General features: G+C 40.8%; 1 protein-coding gene across 1 annotated transcript in view; it reads right to left on the bottom strand.

Annotated features, from left to right (window-relative positions):
- The window catches only part of LOC117783555 (semaphorin-2A), a 43,340-nt gene that overhangs the window by 2,834 nt on the left and 28,478 nt on the right, over positions 1–12,028 (bottom strand). The window contains exons 2-13 of the mRNA XM_034620999.1: positions 11,204–11,291; positions 9,912–9,963; positions 7,516–7,584; positions 7,109–7,219; positions 6,704–6,841; positions 5,947–6,079; positions 4,789–5,145; positions 2,796–3,024; positions 1,748–2,251; positions 1,040–1,192; positions 677–785; positions 302–395 (exon numbers count right to left, since the gene is read on the bottom strand). Of these exons, the coding sequence (XP_034476890.1) occupies positions 309–395; positions 677–785; positions 1,040–1,192; positions 1,748–2,251; positions 2,796–3,024; positions 4,789–5,145; positions 5,947–6,079; positions 6,704–6,841; positions 7,109–7,219; positions 7,516–7,584; positions 9,912–9,963; positions 11,204–11,291 (2,030 nt within the window). The 3' untranslated portion in view covers positions 302–308. The remainder of the gene's footprint in view (positions 1–301; positions 396–676; positions 786–1,039; positions 1,193–1,747; positions 2,252–2,795; positions 3,025–4,788; positions 5,146–5,946; positions 6,080–6,703; positions 6,842–7,108; positions 7,220–7,515; positions 7,585–9,911; positions 9,964–11,203; positions 11,292–12,028) is intronic.

The raw sequence follows: 12,028 nt of genomic DNA, 5'->3' as shown, positions 1-12,028 counted from the left end.
AACTTACTTTAACTAGAAACTTTAGAAACTAGTAGTACACATGGCAAGCACAATTACGAAGGTGAAAATGTACAATTGGTGGCCAAAAGTGGGTCGCACACCCGCTGACAAGAACTCAAAGCTGTACAAGTACTCTGAGAGTGGGCAGCATAGTTATTATATTTTTTAATTTATTTTTTTTGGGAGAGGTACAAGAGGTCAGAGGCAGTTGGTTAATTTTATTTTATTTGGATTTAATATACTAGGGTCGAAAATAAAAAGAAACTAAAGTGTATACTTGGCTCTCGGGTCGTATACTTACTTCTGGGTCAGACCAAGGCGTCGTTGCTGAACACATCGTTGACATGTTTGCCATTGCTGCTGGTTGTCGACGTTTTGTCCTTCAGGCCGCATTGCTGCAAGAATACAGGCAAGAGTAACAAATTCAATTAGGCCAAGGTGGAAAAATCAGAAAACCAAAAATAATTTCGTTAATTGCAAGCGACTCGAGAAAATAACATGGAAATTAGGCGCAGCATCAGCGATTTACATGAAAAATTAATTAAAACAATTAACGGCATCCAATTAAAGGCAGCTGCTGCCGCAAATTTCCCGCTCGCTCTCTTTCACACACTCTCTCTCACTCTGGCTGCGCCATTTGTTAAATGTATATTTAATTGGCATTCATTTCACTTACCTCCTGTTTAGCCTGCCACTGTTTCATGGCTGATTTGTATTTCTCAAACTCGTTGCACCAATGCGAGTAGATCTTTTGGTAGTCCTGTTTCTGCGATGGCGGCGAACATCTAAATTAAGAAATGAGTTTAAAGCACAGAGTAAGTTATCAGCATGTTCTATATACGGAAATTAAACTTGCAGCTAAAATGCAAAAGTTGAATTTCGAATTTCGAGTGTCGAATTTCAAATTTCGAATGTCGAAAGACGAAAGTTTTCAACAAATGCGCGCCAAACTTTCTAATTGCACAATGGATATTTTGACGCCCGAAGCGGTAAATTTAATTGCCTGCTACGGATGAGTGAGTGGGGGAGCGAAACTCACCTGTGAGCATCCACAGTAACGCCATAGCTGCACAGGAGGGTGCCATCCAAATAGCTATCATATCGTCCGCCATCTCCCTCATTCACCGCCAACAAGACAAGGCCGCCCTCATTGGTCTCAATGTATTTGGTGGGTGTGTAGCGTACCTCGTAGCTGCCACACGAAAACGAATACGAAAACGAAAACGAAATAAAACGAAACCAAGATAAGCAGATTTTCTATGTTGAGTTGCTTTTCCATTTGTGTGTACGCGTAGAAAAGTGTCTCATTGGAAACGCACAATAAAAATCAATATAAAGTGTGAGAAACTTTGGCAGCGCCAGCTGAAACTTTTTCCATTACAGACAGACTATTATTTCTACTCTTGCTCCCACTACTGTCGTCCTGGTCTGTCCTGGTTCCTCAAATAAGCGTAAACGCCAAAAAGCACACTTCAACAGCATTTTAAAGTGTCAATTTACCGCAGCATTGGCAACGCCAACCAAAGTTTCGGTTTTCGGATACACTTCCGATTTCATTATTTGCTTTCAATTTTCATTCAGCGCTTGGCTCTTTAAAGCAGCTGTCTCCGTTCTTTATCTGCGTCTCCAAGGAGTCGGTTTAATATATGGCGACGTTTACTTGAAGACGCTTTTAAGGCAGACATATTCGTGTATGTACTTGTACTCGCATTTATTTGTAGATTGAATTACATGGCCGTCTACTCACCGTCCCTTCTCCGTGGAGTGATGATACCAGCGCGTCTGCTTCTTGCGCAGCACATCGGGCATCTTTACGAAGCAGGAGAGATGCAGGGTCTGGCCATAGGAGGAGGTGACACGTTTGCGCAACACGCTCGTGTCACAGATGCCCGATGTCTCGTTCGCCACATCCTGCAGCAGGCCCAGCTGATAGGGCCGACAGGCGTTGACCTCCTTGTCCCAGCCGCAATAGGGATCGGCCACGCAGCGGAAGCAACTGTCGTATCGACGGGCGCACATGGCCAGATCGATTTGCTTGACCTGATGATCGGTGGCCAGATAGAGGGAGCCCGTCTTCTGGCTGAGTGTCAACTCACGGATCGGTTCGTTGCGGGGCGAGGCATCAAAGATGTCCACGAGACTCGAGTGCCGTTGGCCATAGTGCATGAACTGCACAATCTTGTAGATTTGGCCATGACTGGTGGCCACAAAGTACACAAGGAACTCCTGGTTCAGCTTGTCGATGCGTATTCTGCAAGTGGAGGAGGGAGAGAGATGGATAAGGGCTTGATAAATCGCACAGAGAGTCTGTAAAAGTCTCATGCTCTGACATTTTTTGTGCAACAAATCTCAAATGCACACGACTTGGCCAAGTTGGAAAACAAAACGTTTAACTAAAAGCATATCCTGCGGCGCATTGCTCATAAGTTCCGGCCAAGTTATTTTACAAGTCGTTATGCTGCACAAAAGTCAAAGAAACGGCAACATCAGCAGTTGGAGAATCCGTAGAAAATGCAGTACGAAAAACATTTGTGCTGTCAGTGAGCGAGTGCTCCCAGATGTCAGAGCATGGCGTTGTGTGTTGTCCTGGCTGTGGCCAAGGCAAGGACTGCGCTATATAAACTTGGCAAATGTCAACAAGCGAATCTCACACACATACACAGACAGTCAGTCAGACAGACAGACAGACAGACAGACAGACAGATGGCAGTACGTGGCCTGTTGCCAGGAGCAACCGAAAGAAAGCCAACTGGAATTGCAGTTCGCTAATGAATACATTTACACATTTTACTTACTTGTCGACGACGAGGCGGGTGAGGATTACATCTCGTTTGTAGAATACCGGATTGCCAAATTCATGATCGACCGCCTTGTCCATTAGCGGATGTTTGCGTATGAAATTCAACACCGAGTCCGGCAATGTTGCGGTGTCGTTGTGGCATGTGCCCGGACGTGGATCCGGCACTTTCGAGTTCAGCACGGGCAGCCAGGCACTATTCGATTTTTCCTGTTCCTTGAACTTGCCTACGCCACATGAAAGAAAAAAACAAAGTGAAAGGAGTGAGTGAGTTGTATTTTATATAGTGCATAAAAGTGCAGCCCTGAAAAGTATGCTACGTTTAATTTATGTGTGTCAGCGCTGTGGTAAATGATAATTTGCCGAGCTTTTGGCGTGGATTTGTGGCCAAGCCAGACAGACACATAAAAAAAACACAGCAAACAGTTCGAACTACTAATTACACATAAGTTAAAGAGAGAGGGAGCTATAAAGCGGGAGGGAGCGAGAGATCAGTTCGTTTGCCACAGCCAAAGTACTTTAAGTGTTTGCTGCATAATCATTTGTTTTTCATAATTAATTGCTCTGGCTTTGGAGCCATTTTTTCACACACATCGAAGTGAATGTGTGTGTGTGTGTGTGTTAGTATATTCAACATGCCCGCAAACATTTCATAATGAATTTTAAGTGTATGCCAGATTTTTTACTGCCATTCGCCTTGTGGCGCTGAGTCTGTGTCGCCGTCTATCTGTCTGCCTGTCTGCCTGTCTGTCCCTTGGTCTTGGCACTGATCCATACCCACAATTTTATGGTGTTAATGAACTTTTCTACAAAGTGCTCACACAACATTCCAACTTGCCATTTGCGTGTGTGTGATTGGCACTACTTGAAATTGGCAGCTGTCGCCTAAATAAATTCACAAATACTCACACAAACTATTTATGAATACTGAATATATGCAAAAGTATATTTGAATATCAATTTAATCCATTTGCAAGATTTCTGCAGGCATGTCATGCCACACAACTGATTAATCTTGCACACAAATTGAATTCGACTGAACTTGCAACGGAAATGAATTTCCGGATGTAATGCAACATCTGTAGTTGTCGCGTTTGTTACACATTTTTGTTGCTGTACTTATTTTTGATGTTTTTGTTGTGGTTGTGGTTGTTGTTGGTGCTGACATATACAAAACTTGAACATTTGCAACTATTTGAAAGCATGCACTTTGCATGTTAATAGAAAACAAGTATAGAAATATATTTACTTAAGCATATACTCGAATATAGAATTTGCCACATACGTGGCGGTGGCATGTGGCATGTGGCAGATGAAGAGAGACTGCCACTCGTTCTAGTTGGGATTAAATTATGACATGCGTTGCAAGTTGCACGCCAGATTTTATGCACTGCCAGCAAATTTTTGTGCTTATGACGTTGCTTTACAAATTGCATGCGTCGGGGATTGCGTGTGGCAAGCAGCAGCGGCAGTTGCAAGTTGCAAGTAGGGTCGAAGGGGCGTTGTTAACACCTGTCACGCATATCTTGTTACCGTTACCATTACTGTTACTGTTGCTGTTAGTCAAGCAGCACGCCATTTTGTGGCAAATGTTAAAGCATTTAAAGCCAGCCAAGCGTCGAGCATCGAAAAAGAAGCGAACGAGGAGCGACCTCCCCAATGGCAGCAGGCACATCAATTCAACTCGCGCCATTTAACGCTAAAATGCCAAAGCTGCTGTGTACGACACACACACACAAATACACACACACAATCACATGCAGCACCTGTGAGCGTAATATCTTCCGGCAGCTGCAGCCTGAAACGTAATGGGAAACGTTGGAAGAAGTCAAACGTAGCCACATGCACGTTCGTAAAAATGGCGCCACAGAGAATTATTGCCAATGCAATAAATCTCATGCTTACGTTCTCAGAGACACACACAGACCGATAGAGCGATAGAGCGAGAGAGAGAGAGAGAGAGAGAGATACATCTACAGTCACCCACTAACCTTCAAAGGCCGCATTGATATCCCGTATATCGTAGCTGCAGACCGCGGAGCCAATCAGTCCATTGGTGTTGGTTGTAAATGTGGCATAGAACTTGCTATCATCGTTGGGCATCTTGTAAACGGATTGAATTTCGTTGAAGTAGAAAGGAAACTCGCTCGAGATGCTGCAGTTCATACGCGCCTTTAAATAGGTCGCCCAGTTCTGACTGATCATGTATTTGCCACCGCGATCGTTCTTGCAGACGCGTGCCACACGCGAATAGACAGCCTTGCCACAGTTGATGTACTCCACAGCGTGTTCCCGAAAGAAAAAGTACACAAAGTCACCGATGTCGAAGGAACCCACAAAGTTCGGTTCTAAAATAAAAGATAATATTGATATATTATGAGAAAATGCATTTTATTATTTTACACGTAGATAAATATAATTAAACACTTCAAGTTTTAAAATATTTACATGAATCTATACCAATTCCTTTTAAAAGTAATCTTTGTATTTATTAATTGATTTTTATAATATATTTTTTTTAAAAAAATTAAGTAGATAAATATAATTAAATATTATTTGCATAAATTTATACCAATTCATTTTAAAAGTAATATTTGTATTTAGTAATTGATTTTTATAATATATTTTATAGAAAAATCTTTTCATTTATTTAACTTAAATATAATTAAATATTATTTGCATAAATCTATACCAATTCATTTTAAAAGTATTATTTGTATTTAGTAATTGATTTTTATAATATATTTTATAGAAAAATCTTTTCATTTATTTAACTTAATATTTAAAATTGATTTCATTATTTTGCTTGTAATATATAAATACATTTATCATTATATATGTTATTTTTACTTTAGTTAAAATTGTTTATGTTAAATTTTATTGTTTATTACTGGCAATTTAATAAATTTCAAAAAAAAAAAATTTGTTTAAATAAAAAAATTATTATGAAGTTAGATTTTTTAACCACATACTCTTAAATAAAAAAATTAGGTATAGTCAAGCCTAAAATTTGAACTAATCGAAGTAATTCGTATTCAGTTACAGCAAAAATCAATTCGTTTCTTGATTTGTATATCTTTTGTAAAAATCTGAATTAATTATAAAATTTATAAAAAATATTAATTCTGATAGATCTGTGGAATACTTACTGTCTAATAGCTTGGAGTCATATTTGACGGTTCGCTTAAAATTGGCCTCTTTACGACCGTTGGTAAAGTTGTACAGATCCGAGCGAAATATTACAGAATCAGCTTTGGTGAACTCGGCATTGGTTCCGGCGTACTACAAGCATAGTAAGAGGGCAAAGTCAAATGGATTAAACCGTAGTCAGTGCCGGATCGCAGGCAATGCAGGCAAATTAGCGCCAAATATTCGGGAAATTTGATTTTCCAAGGCAAACGGAAAGCATAACACACACACAAACACACACACACACACACACACACGCTCACACACAGGCACGCACACAATTACGCGCAAAGTGTAAGCACGTGCCTCAGACCCGATTCGCTCTATAGCTTCTCCATCCCTTGCTAAGTGTGTGTGTGTGTGTATGTGTGTGTGTGTGTGTGAGTGTGTGCCTCACTCTAATTTAATTTCAGCTGCTTTATTGCGACTCTTTTAAATTTCTTGCCATTTGGCCTCCTAGAACTTTGCTTTCCCCCCCTAGAAACACCCCTTCCCACTATGCCTTATGCCTCCTGCCTCATCTCCCATTCCCCAAAGCGCCACCGCTTCCTACTTTCTACTTGGCTTTCTCCTTTGCCTTTCCCGCCTTTGCCTTTACTTTACTTTTGTAATTTTATTACAATTGACATTTTTCGTTTCTTTTTTCTACACTTTTCGTTTTCTTTTCCTTTTATTTTTCCTTCCGTCGGCATTTCGACTTGCGAGACTTGGACTTACCAGCGCAGGCAAACCAAAGGGATTTCCGTTTTCCACATAGACGGCGGTTGAGTTGTCAGCGGGATCGTAGGGACACTTGCCAATGCCCAACCCAATGCCGGGCACGTACTGGGATCTGGGTAAATGTGTTAAGTTGGCCTGCGAGAGAAAGAGATGAAGAAGGAAAAAAAAGGGGAAAAAAGAGAGGATGGAATAAAGCGCATTAGTTAACTTTAATTTTGGCATTCAGTGATGTTTCTGTCGCGATTCTGCTGTCGGCAAAATTAACTTTCATCTTGACTGACATTCACAATTAGGCAACGACAAAGTCAGACCTTGGCTAAGAGCTCATTTTAGCCATAACTCTTTAAAGTATTCGCTACATATACATATATAATACTGATTTCTTTAGCAATGTTTACTCACATTTATGACATAATCCTTGGGATTGTGTGCATTCGTGCCACACACGTAGAGTCGGTGTCCATTGAAGTTCATCGGTTGAATGACGCGAATGTGATTCCGGCACTCTACCTTCTTGATGTGTGCCCATCAGTGGTGCAGTTCGTGTTTCAATTCATAGTAAAAATAATAGTAGTAAGCAACAAAATAATTGTGTTTATGTTTGTGTTTGTGTTTGTGTTGTGGGCAGAAGGACAGATAAAAATGTAAAGGCAATGCATAAGTATCGGGTAACGAGATGAAGGCCAAAATACAAATATTTGCAATACTTGCAAGTTTTCTTTAAATTTTGCAAGGGATATGGATATGTGCTTGAATGTATACATATACTCGTAGTATATAGGTATCAAATATTGATGGCTAGAACGAACCTCTCGCTTGCCCTTGGACACACAGTTCAGGATGTCGGAGCCGGTGGGTTCCAGTATTAAAACGTCGCGCTGTAAAGAGATGAAAGCTTAAAGTTATAAACGAGGGCAAACAGAAGACTTGAATATATAAAATATTTAAAAATAATTCTTGCTCTTTAGTTTAGGTCGACACGCTTAACAAATATTCGAAAACTTTATTGAAAGCGTGATAAAATTTCATGCTTATCAAAAAAACGACGCGACAGGCAAAACAACAACGACAACAACAGCCACAACAATGGGGTGCGAGCAACAATTGAGGATTGTTTGTAAATGTGAGTGTGTGTGTGTGTATATATATACATGTGTGTGTGTGTGTGCATATCGCAAGAGCACAAAACACGTACAATCAAGACGCCCATCTCGTGTGGTTGTGTTGGTAAGTGAATGTGTATGTGAATACATGCTATATATGTATGTATGTGGGTATGTATGTGAGGCACTGCTGCTGCTTTTTATATTTATTGTTATTTGTTGTAGTTGTTGTAGTTGTTGTCGCTTGTTATTGTTGGTATTTCACTCACGTTGAGCATTTGTTTATTTAATTCGATTTTCGCCTGCACTTGAATTTTGAACGGCAACGCGAAGAAAAAAGTAAAACACAAAAGGAAAAAGAAAAAAAGAAAAACTTTTTGGGAATTTTAACAGCGACTTGGCATTGTCGCACGTTCCCGATAAATGTTCACTTATTTTCTTTTGGCCATGGCAATTGTTAATGCGCATTCCACGGCAAATCAATAAGAACTTATATAGAAATCGGAGAAATGACACACTTTACTCTGGCCATGTGAACACAATATCCTGTCCTGTTGACAGTTTGCCTGCTTCACTAGACACGCCAGCACTTTAAGATGCCACTCGGAGATGGGCCGGAAGGGAAGAGGGAGGAGGGAGGAGAGGGAGGCCTGTGGCTAAGTGCTGCGATTCAACTTGAAACGCAATTTGTGCGGGCCAAAGTTGAACTGAACGGATCTGAGACTGGGCTTGGTAGCAAGCACAAATAATTGCTGTTGAAAGCATTTGATGCAACTGGGGCAAAGTGGCGCTAGGATGGCTCAAAAGATGTGGCAAAAAGGCAGCAAATGGTTCGTCCAGTTGCGAATCCAAATGCGAAATGCGAAATGAGAAATGCGAAATGCGAATGGCAAGTGGGAAATGCCAATGCCAATGCAATGAACTTGAAACGGAAACGGATATTGATAGTTCAAGACGAAATCATTAAAGTTCAATTGTCCGCCTGCCCATAGACAACTTGGGCAACTAGGCAACTCTTAAGCTCTCTCCCACAACGTATTTGCAAAGCCAAAGAGAAATAGCCAAGTTTTTTTGACAGCGATTTGGCTCGCAGTTCCGAAAATCGTAAATTCCATGAAATACCAAAAGGTTTTTAATGACTTTTGCCTACTGCAAAAAGTCTGAAGTCATTGAGATTTCTTTTAAAAAGTTGCCAAATATTTATAAAACACTTTAAATGATTTTAAAAAATAATACTTTTATATTTTAAATTATTTTGAATAGCCTAAACATTGCAGCAATTTAATTAACAATTTTGCACTTTGTGATTTACATTTCATTGCAATTAAACCAGAATTTGATACTGTAATTTACGAAATGTGTGGCTAAATAAATATATACATGTTTGAAAATTGGCAATTTCAATATTGAGTTTGAATACAAAAATGAGCCTATAATTGATGTTGTCAATCGACTGCAATTTTATTTAGATATGCATGAGTTTTTCCAATTGAACGGTTAAACAAGTTCCAATTTTATTATATTTAAAATACTTTTGCTAGATAACAAACAATTTGTTGTGGTTTCTCAGATTCATGGAACAGTTGTAAAATAGATGAAATATTTTAAAATGCATAAATAAATGAAATTCAGAGCGAACCACTTCAAAAACAGCACATGACAAGCAATTGCGTGTGTGTGTGTGTGTGTGTGTGAGTGTGTGAGTGTGTATGAAAAGATGTCACAAAGTGCATGAGCTGAAGCAAGCTGGATGAAGCTGGAGCTCGACAAACCACTTAACTGTCTGCCCAGGTGAAAAGCCTGCAAGTGAGTTGAACATATGTGTGTATGAAAGCAGGTGTCTCTACGTGTGTGTGTGTGTGTGTCTGAGTGTGTCAACAACTGCCTGTGTGCCTGTGTGCCTGTTTGCCTGTCTGGTGAGCAACACTCAAGTGGCTAAGAGTGTCAGCTTGTCTGTGTATTTTGTCCATTTACATGCGCTATTTATTTCGTATTTTCTTTTTTACCTGCAATCAATTGACATTTTGCTTTCACTCTTACTTGATGCTGCTGCTTGTACTTTTACTTAAACTATTCTACTTGGAATGAATCGTTTCACTTACCTCACAGATGGATTGACTGATGTTGCGCAGATTGAGACGAAATATGCGATCCCTGCAACAGATAATGGGAAATATATTATGCCTTGTTTTAGCCGGGCTTTGTGGGGATCTTAGACGGAAATGAAAGTGACACTTGAGTTAATCCCGAGCTCGTGCCGTGACAAACGATAAGTTAATGCTGTGGCAAACAGACGCTGAGGTGGCGTCATCATTCTGTCTGTTGGTGGCAGCAATTGAAATTGACAATTTGCTGTAGTATTCCTATATAAGCATGTATCTGTCGGTCTGTCTGTCTCCCTATCTAGCTGAATTTTTTTTTGAAAAATGATTTCGTTGCATATGCCACAGATGTAGCACACTTTTAGGCTTTGCCGCACCTGCGACGTTTGCTGCATTGCATTGGCAAGGCTTGCGATTGATCGACTGATTGATTGATTGATTGATATATCGTTGTCGTTGACGGTGTCAGTGTCGCAATATTGCGTCTATGTTGTTGCAAAACTGGCAAAACTTTAAGCGGCAGCCACATTCACATTTCCAGTGCCACTTTCGGGCCACTCCAAAGTTCGAAACTCAGAAAAGGGGAAAAGCCGTCGACGAGTCTCGGTGCTAAAGTGTGTTTTATGTAGTTTCCGGCAGAGTTTTAGGCGCTGTCGCTGGCCCTCAACAACTCAGAACCATTAATCTTCATTTCGGGACTAGGAGCAGCCAATGATGTTGCCCCGACGACTGCTGCCCTCTGTCGGCTGGTAGCTGTGGCTGCGTTGGAAAAATGGCGCTCGAGTCAAGTGGTAATTTTGGTTACTTTGTTTGGCTCCCCCCCCCGCCTCCACCTGCTCCTCCCGTGCCAACTTCACCCACGAGACCGCAACTGTTAACAACAGACAAATGAGCAAACGACGGCCATTGTCAAATTGAGCTGGAGAACTACTCCGACCTGGCCTTGCTCTGTCGGGACACGACCCTGCCCCAAGCTAACCCCTCACCCTCACCCCCTCCGCACGTCAAGCATTAATTCATAATTATGTATGCCGACAGTGTTGCCAGCAAACTCACTCGGCGCTTGGACCAAAAATGAAATATGCAGCAGCAAAAGTAGCTGTTACTCCTTCAAATTCACAAGCCCCGCCCAACCGGAAGTTCGCACAGTCAGACCGGAAGCGTGTAATTATCGCGCTGTGGTGTGAGGCTTGAGGACATCAACTTGGTCTGCATAGTTGTCCAACCGCTTACAAATCCAACACTTATTCCAAAAACTCATTCTTAACCTTAAACCGTATACGGATACTTACATTGCACCAACGTAGAGCGCATTGTTGCGTTCGTCCATGTAGAAGGTTTTGTAGTGCAACGGGCCGCAGCTAAAGTCCCTGACATGTTCTGCAAAGAGTCCAAGAAAGTAAAGCATATGTGAGCAGAGTTCCATATAAAAATATACACCAAATACAAAAGACATTTCCGTAGGTTTAAAGGTAATTTTGGATAGCGATCCAAGATCTTGAGTTAATTAAAGTTCATGCATCTATTAATGAAGCTGTCAGCGACAGCGTGTTTCTGGGGTACAAAAAACTAATTAAACTATTATAATTTAGACACACACACACACACACACACACAAAGCTAATTTATGGGGCGGCGGCATCAGGCGCAGCATCCAAAAGAAGACAAAAGAAGTCATGTATATTCGTAATATGAGTATGAAAGAACAATGCACACACTCGTAAACAAACACAACATGGCAGAGGTCCTTGCAGATTTGACAACGAATGCGGCTAAAATGTCACGTACTCGGAAACATCACGTGCCTCGCGTTCTCCAAAAATAAATGTTTATATGGCAAGGAGACTCGTCTACTCTTCTACGGTGCGACGGTTCCACGTTTCCACTGTCAATGTCATTAACGATAGATTGAGGCATTTAGCTCAAATTTTTACGACTTTAAGTTGTCAACTAATTTGGCGCAATTAGTAAGCAATGGCTGAAGCGCTGAAAAGTAGGCAACTTTTTATTTCAAAGACAAATCCTTTGATGGCAGCGCTAAGAGTCAATTTGTGTTGTTGTTGTTCCTGCGACTTTCTCTTGCCACTTGCCACTTACCATTTGCTACTTTCAACTTT

Source organism: Drosophila innubila (genome assembly GCF_004354385.1).
Source record: "Drosophila innubila isolate TH190305 chromosome 2R unlocalized genomic scaffold, UK_Dinn_1.0 1_C_2R, whole genome shotgun sequence".
NCBI classification, from domain to species: Eukaryota; Metazoa; Arthropoda; class Insecta; order Diptera; family Drosophilidae; genus Drosophila; species Drosophila innubila.
Note: the sequence above shows the minus strand (reverse complement) of the source record. Positions and strands in the feature narration are given on the sequence as shown.